The sequence below is a fragment of the Dreissena polymorpha genome, chromosome 4 (genome assembly GCF_020536995.1).
Source record: "Dreissena polymorpha isolate Duluth1 chromosome 4, UMN_Dpol_1.0, whole genome shotgun sequence".
NCBI lineage: Eukaryota > Metazoa > Mollusca > Bivalvia > Myida > Dreissenidae > Dreissena > Dreissena polymorpha.
Window position 1 is genome coordinate 105,895,408 of NC_068358.1, and position 27,202 is coordinate 105,922,609.

Genomic DNA, 27,202 nt, shown 5'->3' on the forward strand with positions numbered 1-27,202 from the left:
CATTGTTTTGATTAAATACTGGCTAGATTGAGCTCCCTGTAGTATCATGCACAATGGTAATCAAATTATCAGCTCTTCGGATTTGTTGCTAAAATGTGTTACTATGCGCATGTGCTTGTTCTTAAAATAGCATCCTCATGAAAAAACGAACATCTTGCTCATGTTGTTCTTAAAATATGTTTACATTTTATAAAAAAAATAGCGGAATATAAAACATTTGATAAAGCAATTAAAAATCCATAAACAAACTACATTTACCACAATTGTGTGTTACGTTATTTTAAAATCATAGCATCACCCTGGAATAAACATGACCTACTTTCCAAAAAACACCTGAAACAATGAGAACGATAGTCGTAAAAGTCATGGATAACCATCAAATAAATTACAACTTTTAAAAATTGAAAAAACATTTACTTTCCAGCACTTCTTGAGGATTTTTCATTAAAGTCATCATACTATGAGGAGGACCGATACTTTGAGAATAAGGGATATTATGTAAATATTAAATCTTTATAACACTATTACTCTTAACATGCCTTCTCTATTAAATTGTTTAATTGCAATATAATTAGAAACTACATACAATATAAAAAAACTCCTTATTTAATAATGATGCCATTTTATTAGTTTCATTTTTTTAGCTTTGGAATAAATGTATTGACGTTTTAATTATTAATGGGAACAATGCATAATCTAATCATGGTTGAGAAAAAACATAATTGCAAAAAGTTGATATTTTTTTTAATTGTCTCCAGTCTACATACCATTATCAGTCTGACCCTAGAAGCCTTCATTTTGCGTGAAGAGTGGTTGCTTATTTCTGCACTAAGCTGTATGGTCTCACCAGGGACATATCCTTGTCTGTCAATCCTGAATGTGGCTGATATGGGGCCAGACTTGCAACACAAGCAGCACAGGTTCTTCTCATTGCCTCCTTCAGCGGGTGACTGCAAGTATTACTGAGGCTGTCACTAGAAAAACATCAATGTTAAACAAGCAATATTATGGCTGTCAAAAAGAACCAATGCTTAGTTGCTAAACAGGCACTATAAAGGCTGTGGCTATGAAACACCATGCAAGTTGCTAAAAGAAGCTCTACCAAGAATGTCACTTGTAATCAGCAAATATGTTACCAAACAGGCCATTTTAAATCTATTATTAGCAAACATCACTTTATGGCTAAACAGGCATTATAAAGTATTTTACTAGGAATCAGCCAATACGTCACTAAACAGGCATTACATAGTCTGTCACTAGGACTCTGCAAATATGTCACTAAACTGGCCCTACAAAGTATGTTACTAAGAATTTGCCAATATTTGACTAAACAGGCACTACACAGTTTGTCACTAGGAATTTGCCAATATGTCACTAAACAGAAGTATCAAGTCTGTCACTAGAAAGAAGCCAATATGTCAATTAACAGGCACTTCAAAGCCTGTCACTAGAAATCAACAAAAAAGTCACTAAACAGACACTATAAAGTCTGTCACTAGGAATAAACCAATAAGAGAAACAACAAATTGTTTATTATTATATTGATTATTAAAAGAGCAATGCCTTAGCTACCTGTACATGCCAAAGTTGTTATCACATAATGACTTAAGGTTTTGGAACATTTAGTCAAAACACACTCTAATATAACATTATACACAAGTTAATCAAGTTAAAAAATCAAGAAAGATTTGATTCAATAACTTCTTTTTGCAACATGATTCCAATTTTCATGACATACATATGTTTTATTACCACTATTGAAAACAAAGATCTATACATAAATTTGTTTGTGTATAGGTCTTTGATGTATATAACCAATGTATCAAATGCACTAAAATGATAGTGTTTATTTACTAGTATGCCAGTGTTTATTTACTAGTATGCCAATACATTCTATATTTTCTTTAGTTAAACATAATCAGATAACTGGTAATTGTTATGAGATGTACAGTTTTCTATGCACCACTCAGAATTGAAAGTACCTATTGTTGTTGTTTTCATTGAACAACAAGATTGTCAATTGATATATGGACAAAACAACTGCATGTATCATGTTGCAAACTTACAGGTATCATAATGCTATATGGTTAAAATATTTGACAGTCACATTTTAGTTGTTCATATCATTGAATAGAGATGTCTCTATTCTTAGAAATAGGGGGGAGAATAGAATGGTTAATTGCCCCAAATGTTGATATTAACACAGCACACTTCAAATGACATTACGCCGTGCATTTGCAATAGTGTGCACCACCATAACATTGGTTTAAAAGAAACAATTATTATTATTTGATCAAGAAATCTAAAAATCAACAAATTAAAAAGGCTAACTTACCCTTGTGTCAATTTGCCCTTGAGTCCGACATTTATATTTGTGTAGTTAGAAAACATCAATTGTGTTTGACGTGATTTGAGACTTTATAACAAAACACTTTACCCTTGGTACTCAAAATTGATAAAATTTGGCCCTGAATTCGGGTATGTAACAGTATTAAACACTTCTATGGAGGGTAAATCTTGAATTTTGAAATATTGATAATCTTTGCATCCTCTGCATTTTGCCTCTAAAATGCAGTTCACAGCATTTACCAATGACTTGATATACGGTAGACAATATTACCTTTTTCTATAATAATGAAAGGCTGTTTTCAGTGGATTGATTAATTTTATAGGTTAGAAAGTTAAATACCGGTATGTGTTACCATTCAATTATCCCTTGAGACGAACGCAAGTCGCTCTTATGGCGAACATGAGTGTACCTACTAGTGTAGGCATACGGATGAAAATTAACCCATTTTCATTGTAATTAACATGACTCAATCTATAAAGAATGCCTTAGCTCACAAACAACAAGATTCACATTATGTTTTATTGTTGTATTTCCATACTTTTCTGTGCCATTCACATTGCTACAAATGGTTCCTTTGTTGTAAAGTTCGAGAAGACTATAGAAGTGACCATTTCATTTTTCCTCTTTTTTAAACTCATTTTCTTCAACATGTTGACAAATTAATAAACTTATAAATTAAACACATGAACGTTACTGTGAACATTTGCTTGTTTAAAAATAAAGGTACAGTACAATCCAGTAGGTGCTAGAGACAAATTTGTGTACCCGTTAAGGCAAATGTACGGTGGCATGGAGGTGACGATTACCGGAATAAACCCCCTTCGGAAGAAACCCCCTTCCCTAAAAACGGCATAGCGGAAGAAACCCCCTTTCACATTTTGCATACGCGGAAGAAACCTCCTCGCTAGTTTTGCATAGGCGGAATAAACCCCCTTCGTGTTTTCAGAGAGGCGGAATAAACCCCCTTCCTAGGTGTTAAGTCTTTCCCGCAGAGGTAGTAAAATCCCGACTCGAACGATTCCCCAATACATCCGTTTCAACCCGACTCTATTACTGCATGCTTGCTACTTTTCAAGTTTATATTCATTTCCCGATAATCCCGTTTATAACATTTTAAAAGCACTTTCTGGTAAATATTAACGATAAAAGCTCTCAATAATTTCTTTAACACAAACCTTGCCATTTTTTCTATTGTATCAAATAAATTTCGGCATAAGTGATTATTTATAGACTTGATGAAATATTCCCTCCGAACATGCATCAATCCCCTGACTAGTTGTGTGCTTGTTACAACGCTCAATACACCCACGCTTTCTATGCTGCATAATTTTCGCGCCCTTTTTATTGAGAAAAAGAGTCAACACAAAACAGAATTTACACTGCAAAAATATTTCAACGTTGCGGTAACATTTACATTCGGAAGTGTGTTTCGTATTAAAAACGCGTTAACACCAACTTACGGGAGTGTGTTTCGGATTTACAGTAAAGAAATGTACCGGCCGTTTGTTCACAAGTTGTTAATGAAGTTGTAACAAAGATTTCAAACAAGCATATATTAAAAAGCAATAAACAATTTGTTGTTGAAAAAAGACACGCATTTTTTAACGATAAACAGGCATATATTTACATTTATTTACAAAGATCAAATCATTCCCTAAAATCACACAATTATAGCCGAATGCAAATGTAATTAAACAAAACTGTACATAACTTCACACGAGCCGCAAAGGCGCCGATCATGACACAACTTCTCGTCATTATCTACAATAGTCGGTACATTAAAGGACCTTTTATATAATTAAATGAAGGTGCGAAAATCTATTTCCAAACTGTTATGTGCTGAGTAAAGAGGTGTACCGGCCCACGGAGTGTATATTGACAGGAGTTGAATCGAGTATTTGACCCTTACTGTAGTAAATTCAATCTTATGCAAAAACTATTCATCCGATTTTATTGGTTTATACGTTATCTTGTTGCTTATTAATTCCTCTTTCAAAAAAATATAACTTTTAGTATATTCCCGTTGTTATTAATGGATTTATAGCGAGTTAAACACAAGAAATACACATTTTATGTTTTACCACCGCGCGTTTTAACGTGTTGTGGCTATCGATCTTTTACGATTAGCGTACAGCGAAGCGCCGAGGTTATACATTTTGATGTACCCACTCACGTCTTTTGTTAAATTATAGTTTCATTTCTCGGCCGATTTTGACAAATTATATATCATTAGAAAGCTTACGTTACGTAGTAGACAGATATATCAATATATATTAAGTTTTTCTTCTGATTTCGACAGCCCGGCGAGTTATAACTTTAACTTTTGCAAATATCATACCGTTTTGGAGTTTTAGAATCTAGATTTACGGTTGACATGTTCGTACTTAATACCAATTTGTAGCGTTTATATTTGGAGTTCAGTTTTAAAAATTACATCTTGCCTAGGAGAATAGAATTCTGTATACGATAGAAAAAAAATTTGTTTCAAAACGAAAGTAATTAAGGAATGAAGGCGGGAAAATGTAGCGCGCGTTCCAAACGCACTGAACTGATGCTACGGTCTTGGCGATTATGCTTTTGTTTAGAAACCGGCCATTGAATTTCGTTTGCCATCTTATTATATTTTTTATGGAATATATTGTAGTATTTTGTTCACGAAACATATCAATAAAGCTTATTATAAATGAATCTTAATAAATTAACGATTTCAGCTCTTATTTATAACACAGAAAGGGTGTAAAATTTATGATGAAACAGCGTATATAGCGGACCCTCTCGATATTACTCGGCTTTGCATGCATACTTGAAATAAAATGGGTGTCAAAAACATTCATCGTTTGCTGTTTATTATCAACAAGGTAATTATGTATAATTATTTGAAATGTTATTTACCTTAAATTATCAATTTATTAAAGATTCTTGAAAATCACGGTCCGTGTTACGCGGGTCATTTCGTATTTTGACATCAGGGCATCATGTCCAACTATTGAAAATCAGATTATTTTTCACCGGGACGATGACGGCTTGGATTTAGTCAGGCAGACATATAGTTTATTCAGACTTTAACAACAGTACATCGTCTTCAACTCAAATATATAAATTATTTTTAGACGAATTGTTAGGTGATTACACATATAGCAGTGATGATTCTGAGAATGTTGCCATGTTTCTTATCCGTGTAATATAGAGTCCATGGTTTGAGCATTTTTATCGCGGTGTTCACCACAGGTGGGAATGTCTGGTCAGATTACACTTTCCATGTCTTCTCGTGGTATTAGTGGTCATTTCTTGGAGTAATGTAACGCCAAATACTCAATTTTGCGTTTATAAGATATGTAGCGTATTGAAAACATTTATAGTCATCTGCCCATACAGATTGCCATAAACTAAATACTGTATAGATGTCAGCCAGCTAAATCACAATAATTATAAGTGCTTAATACCTATACATGTACATTTTAAACATTTAAACAATCTAATACTTAACATTTAACGTATTTAGCGGGTACCGGTAAAAAAACTCCGTCATTTCGTAGTCCTATAAAGAGTGTATGGTAGTGTACGGAACAACATAATTAAAAACAGCATTCTCATTTGACCACAACGGGGTTAAATAATCTTTCCGAAAATACAAATAATACAGAGTTTTAATTTAGAATTCTATATATTTATAACTCTGTTAACTTATAAAGATATTTCAATATACATACATAGACAGTTGACCGTGATTTTCAAGAATCTTTAAATAATTTTAATTAATTGATAATTTATGGTAAATAACCTTTCATATAATTTTACATAATTACTTTTTTGATAATAAACAACAAACGATGAATGTTTTGACACCCATTATATTTGAAGTATGCAAAGCCGAAAAATATCAAGAGGGTCCGCTATACATTTGTATACGCTGTTTCATCATAAAATTAACACCCTTTCTGTGTTGTAATCAAGAGCTGAAATCGTACATTTATTAAGCTTCATTAATACTTAACTTTATGGATATGTCTCTAGAACAAAATATTTCAATATATTTCATAAAAAATATAATAATCATGGCAAAGGAAATTCAATGGCCGGTATCTAAACAAAAGCATAATCGCCAAGACCGTAGCATCAGTTCAGTGCGTTTGGAACGCGCGCTACATTTTCCCGCCTTCATTCCTTAATTACTTTCGTTTTTAAACATTTTTTTTTCTATCGTATACAGAATTATATTCTCCTAAGCAAGATGTTATTTTTAAAACTGAACTCCAAATATAAACGCTACAAATCGGTATAAAGTACGAACATGTCAACCGTAAATCTAGATTCTAAAACTCCAAAACGGTATGTTATTTGCAAAAGTTAAAGTTATAACTCGCCGGGCTGCCGAAATCAGAAGAAAAACTTAATATATATTGATATATCTGAAAACTACGTTACGTAAGCTTTCTAATGATATATAATTTGTCAAAATCGGCCTAGAAATGAAACTATAATTTAACAAAAGACGTGAGTGGGTACATCAAATTTATAACCTCGGCGCTTCGATAAAAGATCGATAGTTACGACACGGTCACGTGACTTAGACACAACAAGATATTTGGCGTACGGTCCCGTTTCGTATCCGTGTAATCTAGAATCCGTGACCGGCCGTATGTTCACAAGTTGTTAATGATGAGATGCTCGTGTGAATTTGTCTTGCACTCGTTTCAGTGAGATTATACCATTTTATATGCGTTAACTTGTACTAGATTGATAAAAATTACAAAAACAAAAAATTAGCGCCCAGAGCCGATAGTGACGAAGATATATCGTACATATTTTCCTTCAATAACCGAAGCATTCTTCTTTAAAAAAAAATTGAATCATGCTTCCCGGGAAGTTTCTGAAAATGAAAGTGAATTTCTGTAAACAATTACCGTGCGTTTGAATGTAACTAAATCGTCTGGAAGGGGGTTTGTTCCGCTATGAAAGGGGGTTTCTTCCGCCTATGCAAAACTAGCGAGGGGGTTTCTTCCGCCTATGCAAAACTAGCGAGGGGGTTTCTTCCGCGTATGCAAACTATGAAAGGGGGTTTCTTCCGCCCTGCCGTTTTTAGCGAAGGGGGTTTCTTCCGGAGGGGGTTTCTTCCGTACACCGGAGGTGACATTCACTTCTCTTTTTTTAAATTGCTCTCCTCTTTTTTCTATGTCGTGGCCACAAGTTAGCTATGTCATGGCCATGAGATAGAAAAAAGAGGAGTGCAAAACTAAATAAAACCGGCGTACAATTAAAAAAAGAGCGGTGCGTTTCTTTTTTTTAAATTGCTCTCCTCTTTTTTCTATCTCGTGGCCACGAGTTACCTATGTCGTGGCCACGAGATAGAAAAAAGAGGAGTGTAAAACTAAATAAAAGCGGCGTACAATTAAAAAAAGAGCGGTGCAGTAAATAAAGGCAGAGTGCATCCCAAGTTAGTCAGCCAATCAAATTTTGACCAGCTATATATATGCGTACAGAATATTTACACATGTTACGCAAAATTTGATTGGCTGACGTACTCGGGATCTCAAATAGCGAAAATTCTCTCCTCTTTTGTTTAATGCACTCCGCCTTTATTTACTGCACCGCTCTTTTTTTAATTGCATTCCCCTTTTATTTAGTTTTGCACTCCTCTTTTTTCTATCTCGTGGCCACGCCATAGCTAACTCGTGGCCACGAGATAGAAAAAAGAGGAGAGCAATTTAAAAAAGAGAAGTGAATGTCACCTTTATGCAACCGTACAAATGTGTCCGACTCATGAGCAAATTCAGTGGGTATTGTTAGTCAACCTTTTTTTTTATTAAAATCAGCTGGGAACCAAATCGTTATTTCAACAAGAGGGCCTGAAAGGCCCAAAGTCGCTCACCTGAGAAAACAAGATATTATTGGGACAAATCAACAAGATTTTACTTTAGCCATATAAGGAAAAATGCCCCGCCCCTTGGAAGCCATGTTTTTCAAGCAAACATAATTATTTTCAAACACATCCAAGATATCATTGAGACCAATCTTCTGACCAAATTTCATGAAGATTGGACAATAAATGTGGCCTCTAGAGTGTTAACAAGATTTTACTATAGCCATATATAGCCATATAAGTAAAAATGCCCCGCCCCCTGGTGGCCATGTTTTTAAAGCAACCAAAACCGTTTTCGAACTCATCCAAGATATCAATAGGAAAATCTTCTGACCAAGTTTCATGATGATCGGAAAATAAATGTTACCTCTAGAGTGTTAACAAGGTTTTACTATAGCCATATAAGGAAAAATGCCCCACCCCAGTGGTGGCCATGTTTTTCAACCAACCGGCATCATTTTTGAACTCGTCCAAGATATTATTGGGATGAATCTTCTGACCGAGTTTCATGAAGATCGGACTATAAATGTGACCTCTAGTGTGTTAACAAGATTTTACTATAGCCATATAAGGAAAAATGCCCCGCCCCTTGGCAGCCATGTTTTTCAAGCAAACGTAACCATTTTCAAAATCATCCAAGATATCAATAAGACAAATCTTCTGACCAAATTTCATGAAGATTGGACAATAAATGTGGCCTTTAGAGTGTTAACAAGGTTTTACTATAGCCATATAAGGAAAAATGCCCCACCCCCTGGCGGCCATGTTTTTCAACCAACCGGCATCATTTTCGAACTCGTCCATTATATTATTAGGATGAATCTTCTGACCAAGTTTCATGAAGATTGGACAATAAATGTGGCCTCTAGAGTGTTAACAAGATTTTACTATAGCCATAAATAGCCATATAAGGAAAAATGCCCCTGCCCCTTGGCAACCATGTTTTTCAAGCAAAGGTTACCATTTTTGAACTCATCCAAGGTATCATTGGGACAAATCTTCTGAACAAGTTTCATGAAGATCGGAAAATAAATGTTACCTCTAGAGTGTTAACAAGGTTTTACTATAGCATTATAAGGAAAAATGCCCCGCCCCTGGCGGCCATGTTTTTCAACCAACCGGCATCATTTTCAAACTCTTCCAAGATATTATTGGGATGAATCTTCTGACCAAGTTTCATGAAGATCAGACAATAAATGTGGCCTCTAGAGTGTTAACAAGATTTTACAATAGCCATATATAGCCATATAAGGAAAAATGCCCCGCCCCATTGGCAGCCATGTTTTTCAAGCAAACGTAACCATTTTCGAACTCATCCAATATATCATTGAGTCCAATCTTTTGACCAAATTTCATGAAGATTGGACAATAAATGTGGGCTCTAGAGAGTTAACAAGGCAAATGTTGACGTCGCACAACGCACAACGGACGACGGACAAAAGGCGATCACAAAAGCTCACCATGAGCACGTTGTGCTCAGGTGAGCTAAAAATAGATTCATAAACAAGGGCTGTTTGAAAAACATGCATGCCCCCCATATGGGCTGTCAGTTGTAGTGGCTGACATTGTGTGAATACGTTTTTTGTCACTGTGACCTTGACCTTTGACCTAGTGACCTGAAAATCAATAGGGGTCATCTGCGAGTCATGATCAATGTACCTATGAAGTTTCATGATCCTAGGCGTAAGCTTTCTTGAGTTATCATCCGGAAACCATTTTACTGTGTCAAGTCACCGTGACCTTTGACCTATATATAGTGACCTGAAAATCAATAGGGGTCATCTGCGAGTCATGATCAATGTACCTATGAAGTTTCATGATCCTAGGCGTAAGCGTTCTTGATTTATCTGCCCGAAACCATTTTACTGGTTCGAGTCACCGTGACCTTGACCTTTGACCTAGTGACCTGAAAATCAATAGGGGTCATCTGCAAGTCATGATCAATGTACCTATGAAGTTTCATGATCCTAGGCGTAAATAAGCGTTCTTGAGTTATCATCCGGAAACCATTTTACTGGTTCAAGTCACCGTGACCTTGACCTTTGACCTAGTGACCTGAAATCAATAGGGGTCATCTGCGAGTCATGATCAATGTACCTATGAAGTTTCATGATCCTAGGCGTAAGCGTTCTTGAGTTATCATCCCGAAACCATTTTACTGGTTCGAGTCATCGTGACCTTGACCTTTGACCTAGTGACCTGAAAATCAATAAGGGTTCATCTGCGAGTCATGATCAATGTACCTATGAAGTTTCATGATCCTAGGCGTAAGCGTTCTTGAGTTATCATCCGGAAACCATTTTACTGGTTCTAGTCATCTTGACCTTGACCTTTGACCTAGTGACCTAAAAATCAATAGGGGTCATCTGCTAGTCATGATCAATGTACCTATAATTTCATGATCCTAGGCGTAAGTGTTCTTGAGTTATCATCAGGAAACCATTCGGTGGACGGACCGACCAACAGACGGACGGACCGATCGACATATGCAAAACAATATACCCCCTCTTCTTCGAAGGGGGGCATAAATATGATACTAAAATCCAGCACCAACTGAGACCTGGCTTTGATCGAAGAGCTCATTATTATAGAATTGTACTGTTAACCCGTACGACTCAAGAGCAAGTTACCCTATGTACTCTTTTTCGGATAGAATGTCAAGGGCCTATTACACAGTGACTCTATGTTCAAACAAACTTTCTGAATACTGGGTAATTCCAAATGTTTAAGGCGATTTGAGTCCCGGCCAATCCGCCAACTTAAACATTTTTGTTGAGTGCTAAAAAAGTGTTCAATCAATAATTGGTCAGTTTTAAAGAAATGTATTAATATAAGCTCAGTTGAATTATCCGAAGGGATATTAAATAATTATAACTCTCTGATTATACTCCTTTAATTGACGTTTCGGCATAATGCCTTTATTTTTTATATTTTTTTTTTTGACGTTTAAAAACATTTTTCTTTGTTATTTAAATTGTGCAGTCAAAAGACGTAAAAATGTAGTTAACATATAATTTCCAATGTTTTGATAAAGGCATTATGCCGAAATGTCAATTAAAGGAGTATAATCAGTGTATTAATATAGTTTATATAAAAGAATTTTCTTTTTTACATGAGTTAAAAAAAAGATGGGACATTTTTTTAAGTGCAAGTCTTATATATGCAAATCAAGTGTCATTAAAGCAAAAGGTCTGTTTGCCTACACTATCATGTTGCATTATAACTAGGGCAACAAAGACGACGCTGTACACACAGCATAAGTTTGCGAGTTTTTGCCAAATCATTGTGCATTGGTCATATTTTATTTTGCATGACAAATATAGGCTATTTTCAGTTTGATTAACTGTAGGCATTTTAAAATTGATTATAAATTGTACAGATCAAAAGGCTAGCATGCGAAAAAACTTTAATTAAAAGACAAAATCAAGTTCTAAACAACCCACCTGGCATGATCTGGGTCAGGGTATCCCAAACAAAGAATTTTTTAAGGATGGCCTTCAGTATATAATTATATAGAATGTTAATATAGACAGACTTGTAAAAAGGTACATGCTGGTTACATAAAAGCCAAACATAACACTGCATAACCATTTGTTAATAATAAATACTGTGTAGAAACATGATTTGTAATTCAGTCTGTCATAAGGCCAGAATTTTTTAATAAAATGATTTTCGGACCCGCCGACTCCAATTTTTGACGAAACCAAAAAAAATAAAAATAAAAATCTATTTTTTTCGGATGCCAAAAGGTGGCTTTTAAACACGAAACGCTTGCCGGGTTTTCGAAAAAGTTCAAATGAGTTATAAATCATCATATTAATAAACCCAGTTTTAATTACCCACATTGATACGTGAACCTCCTTCATCGTGTACATGTGCTGGAATTTACCAACAGATCGCCATCATTGTTTGTGCAAGAAGTTGAAGAACGCTACAACGCTTTCATCAGCAAAGTCTGCTAATTTCCCAATAATTATGCAACCGTCAAACGAAATCCTGAATGGAATCGATTTGTAAGTAAATATTTTATTATTTCTTTACAATTTTATAAAATTGATAGTGTTAAAATGACTAAAAAATATTATGAAAGCAATAAGAAAAGAACGATTTTAATTTAACTGGTGCTCGCAATGCGAAACCCATTTACACCTATCAACTTTAAGCATTCCATATTTAACGCACAAATACTGTCATATTTTAGAGATTAAAATTTTATGTGTTGTTTAATGTAGTTGTAGTGACGAATTTGTGCATATAATATGTGTTTTTTGGTTATTTTCAATGGGTACGAAACTTCGGTTTTGTTCCGAACTGGTTCGTACCAAAAGTTCAAAAATCGCAAAATCAACAATTTTAAAACGATTTCAAACCATGAATGTCCAAATAAAAAAGTCAAGTTTATTGGGGTTATTATCGGATTAACAGCTCCTTTATGACATTGAACTATCAAGTATGTTATCCTGGGATAAACTGTCACAAAGATCAATAATTATAACGATTATTAGGGACGCTATTTATTTAATCAATACCATGACAAAAACACATGTTTTAACTTGTTTGAACAGGAATTTGTGTTAAACAGTTCCATTATTAAAATGTTCTGGGAACGATATATTTTAATTAAGATACCAATTATTTCTGAAATAAAAAGTAGGTCCTTCACTCGATGTACTATATTTCGGATATGTTAAAATTCGGACATATATAAAGGTAGTGACATTTATTTGTTGATTTGTAGATATGAAAATTTTGATAATAATGTTGATGTAAGCATGCATTTTGAGGAAATTTAACAGCTTATTTTCAATTCTGATATTACAGATGAAGAAATATTACAGGGTATCAAATCACTTTATATGAAGAAAGCACATGGAGGTACAATTATACCCCAACAACTAATTGCAGAAGTGACATTACATGAGCAATTTTGACCCATATATTTGACCTTGAAGGATGACCTTGACCTTTCACCACTCAAAATGTGCAGCTCTATGAGATACACATGCATGCCAAATATCAAGTTGCTATCTTCAATATTGCAAAAGTATTATTAAAATAAGCGATTTGGGCCACATATATTTGACCTCTGACCTTGAAGGATGACCTTGACCTTTCACCACTCAAAATGTGCAGCTCCATTAGATACACATGCATGCCAAATATCAAGTTGCTATCTTCAATATTGCAAAAGTATTCATAAAATAAGCGATTTGGGCCACATATATTTGACCTCTGACCTTGAATGATGAACTTGACCTTTCACCACTCAAAATGTGCAGCTCCGTGAGATACACATGCATGCCAAATATGAAGTTGCTATCTTCAATATTGCAAAAGTATTCATAAAATGAGCGATTTTAGCCACATATATTTGACCTCTGACCTTGAAGGATGACCTTGACCTTTCACCACTCAAAATGTGCAGCTTCATGAGATACACATGCATGCCAAATATGAAGTTGCTATCTTCAATATAGCAAAAGTTATTGCAAAATGTTAAAGTTGGCACAATAAAACCAACAGACAGGGCAAAAACAATATGTCCCCCACTACTATAGTGGGGGACATAAAAATCACTGTGGTTGCTTAGTAAAAAGAACTTAATACCATAACATTTTTAAATTGAGTGCATATTTGGTAACCCATCTTTTTTTCTTTTTTTTCCGTCCTCCTACCCGACACTTTTAGAACAAAAATCCGAAAATCATTTTTTTTTTTTTTTTGGCCTAATGGGGTGGTAGGCTTTCAGAAATGCATGTCATCTCCACTTATCTCCAGCATTCTTTCTCTGATTCCCCACATATTGCTTTCCCTACATCAATTCAGTATCTGTACAAATTAATATAAAACTTCAACCTTTTCCCAGCGTTCTAGATAAGCTGCGTATCAGAGTAATATACGCATTAGAAATATAAAGATACGCTCCATTTATCATTTCCGTGCGTACATTTAAGCAAGCCAATCTTGACGTACGCAAATGATGTAAATTCACTGTGCAAAGCGTAAACAAAAAATATATAAACAGCTAATTGTCTTTCGCCAAAATATGAGACTGGTTATCGTAAAAATTAGAGCTAATTTGTGCGCCAAATAATTAGCCTGTTGGTATGTATACTCTGTTTCATCTAGATGCATGGTAAATTTAGTAATGATTTTTTTAATAGGCAGTCAAGCGCTTATGTGTTTATTAAATTACATGAAGAGGTCAGCATGGCTTCTTCGAAGCCAAAACAAATAACTTCCAAAAGTAAAATTGATTCTTTTTATATGGCAAAAGTTGTATCGAGTAAAAACATTGTACTGCCAATACTGAATGATTTAATTTCCTCTTTTTTCAAATAAAAAAGGACACACTTAAACACTAATAAAACAACAGTTGAAAGTTGGTAATTTTTTTTTATGTGGCTCACGGTTACAGTGTAACCATATAAACCAAGGAAGTTAAAAAACAAAAAACACTTTAAGAAACCTACTACTTTGAAGGAATACACATAGTTAATGGTTTATTGTGTTTAACATGATTAAAGTAGTGTCTCTGTACCGCGGCTATATTCTTGTTTTACTTTTAGCAAATTACCTTTCAAGCAAGGCAAAATTTGACCATTTATCCCCATGCTTTGAAAAGTGGGGGTATTTACCCCCATGGGTAAAAAATTATCTATAACGCTGATTTTCCCACTCAGAAGCAAAGTGAACAAGAGCACCGCCTTGTGGGTGCAGACCGCTCATCTATTTTCTTTTTAAAGGTGAAGGGACTCTCAATTTCAATCACAAAGGAGGGAGGGGTGGAGTGAAGAGGGGTGTATAGTGTGGGTGTGTGGACATTTATAACATTATCTTCCAAAAATGCGTAAAAAAAAATGGGGGGGGGGAAGGTATTTCAAAAATAAAAATAAATATTTGTGTTTTTTAACCGTTAAAAAAAACAAACTGGGGGTGGGTGGGGTGGGGGGGGCGTTTAGTGTGAGGGTGTGGTGGTCATTTGTGAGATGATCTTAAAATAAAAAAAAATAAAAAAATAGGGGGGGATTCGGGGGGGGGGGGGGGGGGGGGAAGGGGCACAGGGGATGGTTTGGGTGGAGTCTATTGTGGTATGTCAGGTAAGAGTAGTTTTGTCAAAGTATCAATCAAATCTAATCATAAATAAAGAAGTTATGGCAATTTTAGCAAAATTTAATGATTTGACCTTGAGAGTCAAGGTCATTCAAAGGTCAAGGTAAAATTCAACTTGCCAGGTACAGTAACCTCATGATAGCATGAAAGTATTTGAAGTTTGAAAGCAATAGCCTTGATACTTTAGAAGTAAAGTGGATCGAAACACAAAATTTAACCATATATTCCAAGTTACTAAGTCAAAAAAGGGCCATAATTCCGTAAAAATGACAACCAGAGTTATGCAACTTGTCCTTTTACTGTACCCTTATGATAGTTTGCGAGTGTTCCAAGTATGAAAGCAATATCTATGATACTTTAGGGGTAAAGTGGACCAAAACACAAAACTTAACCAAATTTTCAATTTTCTTAGTATAAAGGGCCCATAATTCCGTCCAAATGCCAGTCAGAGTTACATAACTTTGCCTGCACAGTTCCCTTATGATAGTTAATAAGTTTTGCAAGTATGAAAGCAATAGCTTTGATACTGTAGGAATAAAGTGGACCTAAACACAAAACTTAACCAAATTTTCAATTTTCTAAGTATAAAAAGGGCACATAATTCTGTCAAAATGCCAGTCAGAGTTACATTACTTTGCCTGCACAGTCCCCTAATGATAGTTAGTAAGTGCTTGCAGGTATGAAAGCAATAGCTTTGATACTTAAGGAATAAAATGGACCTAAACACAAAACTTAACCAAAATTTTCAATTTTCTAAGCATAAAAAGGGCACATAATTCTGTCAAAATGCACGCCAGAGTTATCTAACTTTGCCTGCCCAGTCCTCTCATGATAGAAAGTAAGTGTACCAAGTTTGAATGCAATAGCATTGATACTTTCTGAGAAAAGTGGACGTAAACGCAAAACTTAAGCGGACGCCAACGCCGACGCCAAGGTGATGACAATAGCTCATAATTAAAAAAAAATAAATAGATGAGCTAAAAAGGCTTTTGCAACCAGCATAAAACCAGAACAGCCAGTGCGAGTAACTTGCAGTCTGTTCAGGTTTTATGCTGTTTGTTGCTCATCAGTATCTAAAGGTTAGAAATGGAGCCTTTAAAATTTGAATCTAGTGAGAAAGGTCTTTAATTAAATATAACTGTCTAAGGGACTACACAGGTATCTAAGTGGTAAAGGGTTAAGTAGGGTCTCACTATTTTCAGACTTGGCAAACTAAATGACAAGAAAAATTGAAAGCAGACAAAAAGGCAAAATAAAAACGAGCTAGAAAACACAACTGTTATTTAAAAGTAAACAAATGAAGGTGCATGTTTTAATGGTGTGTTATCTAAACCAATTCCCATGTAATGTCACCATCTATACATTTAATTAGTTTGAATTTGAACATACAAAAACATCCTTATGATTAAAAATTACCCTGTTTTGAGAATGCTAATTCTTCAGATAGAGTCCCTTTAAATTTCATTTGGCTAAAGGGTGTTTTTTGTGCAACAAGTAATCAAAAGGAAGTTTTCATTTCTCAATTCAATATTTTTAAAAAGAACTACATGTATACCATGAATACCGCCATGTTTTAAATTTGTATGCAACTTTATCGTTTGTAGGGTTGTATTTTCAATCAATGAAAACTTTCAAAAAGAAGTTAAACTTGAAATTTATCAGATCTAATTCTTGAGTCCATGTTGGCAGTCAGGAAGAATTAACATCAGCTGGGGTATTTAGGAAGATACTGTCTTATCTATTTGGGTTCTACATGTAGGAGTCTAATATCTGACAAGACTGAATTGCCATTACTACTGGTAATTTAGACGTCATAAAATATGTAATATGTTGAGCGCTAGTTTGCAAATATAATTAACAGACCAATAATAATAACTTCATGTGAAAACTTGATGTTTAGTTATGGGTGAAACAATTTTGTGGTATAAAAAACTGCTTAGGCAAGAAAAGTGGTCTGCATAATTTTACTGTAGCTAGTGCAGGCCTACGCGTGCTGTTGCTCATGCAAAGCATGCTCTCTCATTGGCCAATATTGATTGCATACAACCACGCTCCGCCCAGCGTAGCTAAGGCAGACTGACTTGCAAAACTCGCTACATTATTTGTACGCTATCACACACAAATAAAAATGGGACTAAAGGCCCTAATTTGCTCATCTATTAGACATGTAGAAACAAACCTGTTATGAGAAGATTGTGTACTGTTTGTGTAATAATTGTGGCATTTCTCTAGTTTTTTACTCAGTATGCCACAGACTTAATGTTGCATGTACCAACATTAAAACAACATTTATTTCTAAAAACATATGAGCTGAGCTCTTAGAAAAGGGGGTTTAATAAATGTGCGTAAAATGTTGTCCAAGATTAGCCTGTGCACTTTTTTCGACTTGACATCAATGACACATGACAAACTTTATTTAAAAATATCTCCCTATGAATTTAATACGAACTGTCGGATTGACTGAATAAATGAAATGTACAAGTAAATAACAATACTATTGTTGATAAAGGCATAGATTTAAAAAAAAAGAAGATATTATTCTGTATTCTACCACGGCACATGACTTGTTTTCTATATACTAAGAAGGAAAACTACCGTTGGTTATTACCCCGATATACCAACGGTTGTTTTAAGCGACGTCAATTTGATTGTCCGCGCACTGTTTATGAATGAAGACGACGTCATTTGATTTTCATTGTTGTAGTGACGTCACGTTTTCGCGGAAAAGTGGAGGAGGTTCTTACATATAATTCTTATTTATAACCTTTAAATCGCAGATAACTTATTAATGAAATCGTGTTAGAATCGAAATAATCGACGGGTAACCGTTGGTTATTGCGGTAATAACCAACGGTATGTCGTTCCGATTCTTGCTATCAAACCACTTGGGCTACGCCCTCGTGGTTTAATTCCTACGCATCGGAACTCCATATCGTTGGTTATTACCGCAATAACAAACGGTTACCCGTCGATTATTTCTTAATTATTCAATAGAAGATATTTATGTTATTATGCTTAGTTATCAGCAATTAGCCTTGGTTTTACACAGTGCGCAAACGAATGGGTGGGGTAACGACGTCCCAATACTACCATCTGACCAACCACCCAACCACCCAAAAAGTGGTTATCCAAGACTGATTGACCGTGTATATAAATATCATGCAAACTCTATGTTATCCTTAGTTTTGATCCCAGAAGCTTAGAACAGGAAAACTATCAAGTATTACACATCAAATATCAAACCCCAGAACCTTGCTGTTTTAGAGAAGATTTTTATGTTGCTCAATATTTACTTCAACAAATTTTATGAATCATTTGAACCCTAGGGATGGCAAGTTTTGACCCTAGAGGCATGATTTGAGCGAACTTAGCAGAGGTTTATGAGATTAAATGCAAAATAACAAAATAAGTTTAAACAGGCTGTCAAGTGACCTTTTTTCAAAAAGTAGGAAAAAATAGGAACTACTTTTGCAAGAAAAGTAGGAAAAAAGTAGGAAAAAGTAGGAACTTTTCCCTCAAAAGTAGGAATACATAATACTTATTTTTTAGACACAGGTCCAGGAAACATAGCTCGAAACAGAGCAGGAGTGCCATCACATGTTCTGTATGGATACCCACTTGAAGCTACCTTAAGGGCCCAGAAGATTTCAGCCTTTTGTGCCTGTTCCTTGTGTGATGGATGTACTTGCATACAGATAGATTTATCCCCACAACCCTGAGAGCTGCTTGGCTTTTGGGCACTTCCAAACAAACGCTTTTGTGAATTATCATGCATGTATTTCATTTTTTCCTTGTGTTTTTATCCATTTGCATGACTTATAAGTTGATAAGCACCAGAATTACTACAAGATGGACTTTATTCAGACAGTACAATATCTTGCAAACTCATTGCCGGTATCTCTCTTGCACCATGATCCCAGTGTTTTTCCACTGTTGTCCAACTTCTCCATCCATGAAGGGTTAAACTTTGTTTTCCCACTAAAAATTTTAGCACTTATAGTGTATCTATGATAATTAAGTTTCAAGCAAAGCTACCCTGATAAAGAAGTATACATGTAATTAGATGCTGTTCATTTTGGTGTATCATCAAATAAGTGGTTAGAGGTCTTCTGTGTATCGATATAAAAATCGTAATTATATTGTGCATGTTATATCCTTAAGCAGAAGACCAAATTTATTTAGTGATACACCAACTTGTTGTACAAGATTATTACTAGTATATAAAGCAGTGTAAATGCTCTGCTACAGCTACATTGTGAAACCTTTAAATTGACAATAGGGTGCAGTTATAATGACTTAAGTTACATTCAAAATGACTGGTCATTGCAGAGCAGATTATGCAACTGGAGATAGGACCTTATCACCTGACATCTTTTATGACAGCATTGATTGGGCAATGAAACAGTTGCACTACATTGTTTATTCCAGTTTCAAATAATGGCTTTTACATTATTGATGACTTTGCGGGAGTGTAATAATGCCGTTTAATAATTTTAATACTTCGCTTTAACACCTTGAAGTTACCTCACTAGCTATGGCATCATTAGACAAGAATTGTGTTTGTCCGAAACACAATGCCCGTTGTTGTTGTGTTGTTTTTGTTTTTTATCGAGTGCACCGGGATTGTCTCCCATATGGCCATCGCCCCCAGAAAGACGTGTTAGTTGGTTACGGGGGATAGTGCAAGATACAAGAGACACCCCGTTCCAGAGGTGACCCTGGGTCTTTTAGTGCCCGGTGTATAGCACCTAGTACACTGCACCTCGGTTTAACGTCTCATGCGAAAGACGAGTAAGTAGGTTAGGTGCAGCGGGGGATCGAACCAGCGATCTCTGGATTGTGAAGCTAGTGTGTTACCACTAGACCACGGATCCGCTACGAAACACAATGCCCACTATTGCGCAGCTTTGAAATAAAATTTCAATATATCATTTGGCAGGTTTAGAAATTATCTCCCTTTTAAAGCTTATTACTTCCCTTGGATTGTATTTTTTAACTTTTGACCTTGAAGGATGACCTTCACCTTTCACCACTCAAAATGTGCAGCTTCATGAGATACACATGCATGCCAAATATCAAGTTGCTATCTTCAATATTGCAAAAGTTATGGCCCATATTAAAGTTTTTGGACGGACACACACACACAGACAGACAGACAAACGGACTGACAGTACAACTGCAGTATGCCACCCTACCGGGAGCATAAAAATGTATCAGGGCATTTAGGCTCTGTGCATTTATCTTTAATTACTAAACATGATGTACCTATGATATCAATAGAACATCATATCCGTTGTCATGTAATACAGAATTTATTACATTATATTTGTAAATGATGAAAACTCGGCAAAGCATTAGTTTTATCTTTTTTCCAATAACTTGTGTAATAAATTCCATATTACATAACCACTCATACAATACATGTATCTCTATATCTCTACATTCCAAACAGCAATATCATGTAAACATGCATAAGGTTTGGTCAAATTGTTGTCAATGGAAACAAAATAAAACTGGAATAAACAATGGGTTCCCTCAGCTCTTGCACCACTGGGAACTGTGTAAGGTAGTGAAGTCTGCAGTGTACAAATGCTAAGGAAGTAAACAAGGCACTATTGTTACTTCAAAAAAAAACTTGTCAATAATTTTAAAAGTTACATAAGAAATAAATATTTATGCTCCTGAAGAGGTGCTAGCAGACAGTCAGCATGGGTTGTCAGGTCTCATCTAGATGAATGCACATTAACAGGGACACAGTCATGCCATAGATTTATTCATCCTGCAAGTTTACTAAATAAACTCTTTAAAAAAAAAATTCTCCATTGAAAATGAAAAAGTAGGAATAGTAGGAAGATTTGGTAAAAAAATAGGAAAAAGTAGGATCCTGATGAAAAAGTAGGAAATAGTAGGAAAAAGTAGGAAAAAGTAGGAAAAAGTATGACCGCTTGACAGCCTGGATATGCAACTGGAGATAGGACCTTATCACCTGACATCTTTTATGACAGCATTGATTGGGCAATGAAACAGTTGCACTACATTGTTTATTCCAGTTTCAAATAATGGCTTTTACATTATTGATGACTTTGCGGGAGTGTAATAATGCCGTTTAATAATTTTAATACTTCGCTTTAACACCTTGAAGTTACCTCACTAGCTATGGCATCATTAGACAAGAATTGTGTTTGTCCGAAACACAATGCCCGTTGTTGTTGTGTTGTTTTTGTTTTTTATCGAGTGCACCGGGATTGTCTCCCATATGGCCATCGCCCCCAGAAAGACGTGTTAGTTGGTTACGGGGGATAGTGCAAGATACAGGAGACACCCCGTTCCAGAGGTGACCCTGGGTCTTTAAGTGCCCGGTGTATAGCACCTAGTACACTGCACCTCGGTTTAACGTCTCATGCGAAAGACGAGTAAGTAGGTTAGGTGCAGCGGGGGATCGAACCAGCGATCTCTGGATTGTGAAGCCAGTGTGTTACCACTAGACCACGGATCCGCTACGAAACACAATGCCCACTATTGCGCAGCTTTGAAATAAAATTTCAATATATCATTTGGCAGGTTAAGAAATTATCTCCCTTTTAAAGCTTATTACTTCCCTTGGATTGTATTTTTTAACTTTTGACCTTGAAGGATGACCTTCACCTTTCACCACTCAAAATGTGCAGCTTCATGAGATACACATGCATGCCAAATATCAAGTTGCTATCTTCAATATTGCAAAAGTTATGGCCCATATTAAAGTTTTTGGACGGACACACACACACAGACAGACAGACAAACGGACTGACAGTACAACTGCAGTATGCCACCCTACCGGGAGCATAAAAATGTATCAGGGCATTTAGGCTCTGTGCATTTATCTTTAATTACTAAACATGATGTACCTATGATATCAATAGAACATCATATCCGTTGTCATGTAATACAGAATTTATTACATTATATTTGTAAATGATGAAAACTCGGCAGAGCATTAGTTTTATCTTTTTTCCAATAACTTGTGTAATAAATTCCATATTACATAACCACTCATACAATACATGTATCTCTATATCTCTACATTCCAAACAGCAATATCATGTAAACATGCATAAGGTTTGGTCAAATTGTTGTCAATGGAAACAAAATAAAACTGGAATAAACAATGGGTTCCCTCAGCTCTTGCATCACTGGGAACTGTGTAAGGTAGTGAAGTCTGCAGTGTACAAATGCTAAGGAAGTAAACAAGGCACTATTGTTACTTCAAAAAAAAACTTGTCAATAATTTTAAAAGTTACATAAGAAATAAATATTTATGCTCCTGAAGAGGTGCTAGCAGACAGTCAGCATGGGTTGTCAGGTCTCATCTAGATGAATGCACATTAACAGGGACACAGTCATGCCATAGATTTATTCATCCTGCAAGTTTACTAAATAAACTCTTTAAAAAAAAAATTCTCCATTGAAAATGAAAAAGTAGGAATAGAAGGAAGATTTGGTAAAAAAATAGGAAAAAGTAGGATCCTGATGAAAAAGTAGGAAATAGTAGGAAAAAGTAGGAAAAAGTAGGAAAAAGTATGACCGCTTGACAGCCTGGATATGCAACTGGAGATAGGACCTTATCACCTGACATCTTTTATGACAGCATTGATTGGGCAATGAAACAGTTGCACTACATTGTTTATTCCAGTTTCAAATAATGGCTTTTACATTATTGATGACTTTGCGGGAGTGTAATAATGCCGTTTAATAATTTTAATACTTCGCTTTAACACCTTGAAGTTACCTCACTAGCTATGGCATCATTAGACAAGAATTGTGTTCGCCGAAACACAATGCCCGTTGTTGTTGTGTTGTTTTTGTTTTTTATCGAGTGCACCGGGATTGTCTCCCATATGGCCATCGCCCCCAGAAAGACGTGTTAGTTGGTTACGGGGGATAGTGCAAGATACAGGAGACACCCCGTTCCAGAGGTGACCCTGGGTCTTTAAGTGCCCGGTGTATAGCACCTAGTACACTGCACCTCGGTTTAACGTCTCATGCGAAAGACGAGTAAGTAGGTTAGGTGCAGCGGGGGATCGAACCAGCGATCTCTGGATTGTGAAGCCAGTGTGTTACCACTAGACCACGGATCCGCTACGAAACACAATGCCCACTATTGCGCAGCTTTGAAATAAAATTTCAATATATCATTTGGCAGGTTTAGAAATTATCTCCCTTTTAAAGCTTATTACTTCCCTTGGATTGTATTTTTTAACTTTTGACCTTGAAGGATGACCTTCACCTTTCACCACTCAAAATGTGCAGCTTCATGAGATACACATGCATGCCAAATATCAAGTTGCTATCTTCAATATTGCAAAAGTTATGGCCCATATTAAAGTTTTTGGACGGACACACACACACAGACAGACAGACAAACGGACTGACAGTACAACTGCAGTATGCCACCCTACCGGGAGCATAAAAATGTATCAGGGCATTTAGGCTCTGTGCATTTATCTTTAATTACTAAACATGATGTACCTATGATATCAATAGAACATCATATCCGTTGTCATGTAATACAGAATTTATTACATTATATTTGTAAATGATGAAAACTCGGCAAAGCATCAGTTTTATCTTTTTTCCAATAACTTGTGTAATAAATTCCATATTACATAACCACTCATACAATACATGTATCTCTATATCTCTACATTCCAAACAGCAATATCATGTAAACATGCATAAGGTTTGGTCAAATTGTTGTCAATGGAAACAAAATAAAACTGGAATAAACAATGGGTTCCCTCAGCTCTTGCATCACTGGGAACTGTGTAAGGTAGTGAAGTCTGCAGTGTACAAATGCTAAGAAAGTAAACAAGGCACTATTGTTACTTCAAAAAAAAACTTGTCAATAATTTTAAAAGTTACATAAGAAATAAATATTTATGCTCCTGAAGAGGTGCTAGCAGACAGTCAGCATGGGTTGTCAGGTCTCATCTAGATGAATGCACATTAACAGGGACACAGTCATGCCATAGATTTATTCATCCTGCAAGTTTACTAAATAAACTCTTTAAAAAAAAAATTCTCCATTGAAAATGAAAAAGTAGGAATAGTAGGAAGATTTGGTTAAAAAATAGGAAAAAGTAGGATCCTGATGAAAAAGTAGGAAATAGTAGGAAAAAGTAGGAAAAAGTATGACCGCTTGACAGCCTGTTTAAACTTACATAATCAAAACAAAATAAGTTTATACTTAATAATATAAGTAACCCCTTAGTAAGAGGCAAATTTTGATTGATATTAACAACCTTGCTAGAGGACCACCATATGATATTGACTACCAAATATCAAACTAATGACCCTGCTGGTTTTAAAGAAGAAGATGTTTAGTTATTTTTTATGTAAATCTATATAAATCCTGTAACCCTGGAGATTGACCCTTTTTGACCCACTTTACATGATTTCAACAAACGTGGCAGAGGACCAACTTATAATTTTCACAATGTAAATATAAGGCGAACCCCCAGGACGGTCCAGCTAATTTTGAACACTGGAGCGCTGTTTAAACTTTCTTTAAAAATGGACCCCATACAATGTACACAACAAATATCAAATCTCTGACCTTTGCAGTTTTGCAAAAATATTTATTCAACATTATTTACTACATATGTCAATATAAATCATATCATCCCGGGTGCATTACCCTTTTAAACCAAAGGGGCATAATTTAAACAAAATAAGTACAGGACCACTAGATGATGTCACACATCAAACATACCGGTAAAAGCCCTCAATCTGGTGGTTTTAGAGAAGAAGATTTTGGAAGTTTAATTTTTCAAATCTTTTAAGCTTTGGTGACCTATATATGAAATGGACCTGAACAGTTTTAATAGAGCTTTGCCACAGATGTGACGAATTCCCCCACACGCCGCATTGACACTGAATATTTTGCATGTTGTCTTCACAAAAAACAGCGGACACCATGCTCAATGTTTAAAACGCACTAAGTGACCCCGTGACCTAGGTTTGGACCCAGCATGACCCATATTCAAACTTGACCTAGACATCATCTAGATACAACTTCTGACCAAGTTTGGTGAAGATTGGATGAAAACAACTTGAATTAGAGAGCGGACACTATGCTCAATGTTTAAAACGCACTAAGTGACCCGTGACCTAGTTTTTGACCTGCCATGACCCATGTTCCAACTTGGCCTAGACATCATCTAGATACAACTTCTGACCAAGTTTGGTGAAGCTCTGATGAAAACTACTTTAATTAGAGAGCGGACACCATGCTCAATGTTTGAAATGCACTATGTGACCCCGTGTCCTAGTTTTTGACCCGGCATGACCCATATTCGATCTTGACCTAGACATCATCTAGATACAACATCTGACCAAATTTGGTAAGATAAAACCCATCTAACACACAGACGACAGACATCACTAAATCTAGAAGCTTCTTAGTAGCACTATGTGCTCAGGTGAGCTCAAAAGAATACATCCTAAATGATATTGCATAAAGAAACATAACATTATACTACAATATTTGATACATACCATTGCTGTAGTTTGTTCATTCAAGTCTAACACACTGACCACTGTAAATAGTTTTTTGGTCTTGTGATCAAACTTCCAAGGTCTGTCGATTTTTCCCTTGAGTGAATAGCGCACATTACCAAAGGAACCTTCAAATGATGACGGCAGATTTGGAGGTAAGAGGAATGAGAACGGGAATGTGTGGCGACCAGCTTGCAATAAGGTGCTCTGTCCTGAACACAGAGACAATTACTAATATAAACAAGCAAATTATTGAAGTGATATCCCTGCCAAATTAATTTTGTTCATGGATGGTTGCAAAAACCTTGCTATATGGTATAATCCTAAAACAAGAGATGTGTTTGTTAGAAACACAATGCCCCCTTTTGCGCCGCTTTGAAGCCATAACTTTGACCTTTTACCTTGAAGGTTGACCTTGACCTTTCACCACTCAAAATGTGCAACTCCGTGAGATACACATGCATGCCAAATATCAAGTTGCTATCTTAAATATTCAAAAACTTGTGACTAAACTTTAACAAAAGTCAAAGTTTTAGGAAAGAAAAATACAATAATATTTTAACTTTGACCTTGAAGGATGACCTTGACTTTTCATCACTCAAAATATGCAGCTCCATGAGATACATGCATGCCAAATATCAAGTTGCTATATTCATTATGAAAAAAGTTATAAAACTTTAATCAAGGTTAAAGTTTTGGGACACACACATACAATGACAGACAGACAGATAGGCCAAAAACAATATACTCCCGATCTTTCGATCCGGGGGCATAACAATAACTGAGTGTAGAGTAATTGTTTTAATGGATTGCAATTCCTCATTGATATCTACACACCCATGAGGTTTAATGTTGAAATCTTGTAGCGCATCTCACATATACCCTTGAACAGTAACAACATAACAAAAACAACAAAGGGAAATAATTCTTGTAACAAAAATTGTATGGTTATGGTTCCTGTGCAAGGTGATTCTCTTAATTAATATATATACAATCAGTTAGTTTCATGTTAAAATCTTGTATTATATCTGAGATATAGCCCTGAAACGTAACATCATGCAAAACAAACAAGAGGACCTGAAAGGCCCAAAGTCACTCACCTGAGATAAAAAGAAATGACCTGTTCTTTGCAGCCCAAGATATCAATAGAACAAATGTTCTAACCAAGTTTCATGAAGAATGAACAACAAATGGCCCCATGGCGGAAATGTTTTTCAACAGCCTGGAACCATTTTTGAACTCATCCAAGATATTATTGGGACAAATCTTCTGAAAAAGTTTCATGAAGATCCAACAATAAATGTGGCCTCTACAGTGTTAACAAGGCAAATATTCATGACGCA

At 35.6% G+C, this 27,202-nt stretch overlaps 1 protein-coding gene across 5 annotated transcripts in view; it reads right to left on the reverse strand.

Moving 5' to 3' along the window:
- The window catches only part of LOC127877209 (arrestin domain-containing protein 3-like), an 80,056-nt gene that overhangs the window by 6,358 nt on the left and 46,496 nt on the right, over positions 1-27,202 (reverse strand). For all 5 annotated transcript variants that reach the window (XM_052422888.1, XM_052422886.1, XM_052422885.1 and 2 more), the window contains 2 exons: positions 25,860-26,071; positions 768-950 (listed from right to left, as the gene is read on the reverse strand). In XM_052422888.1, the coding sequence (XP_052278848.1) occupies positions 768-950; positions 25,860-26,071 (395 nt within the window). The remainder of the gene's footprint in view (positions 1-767; positions 951-25,859; positions 26,072-27,202) is intronic.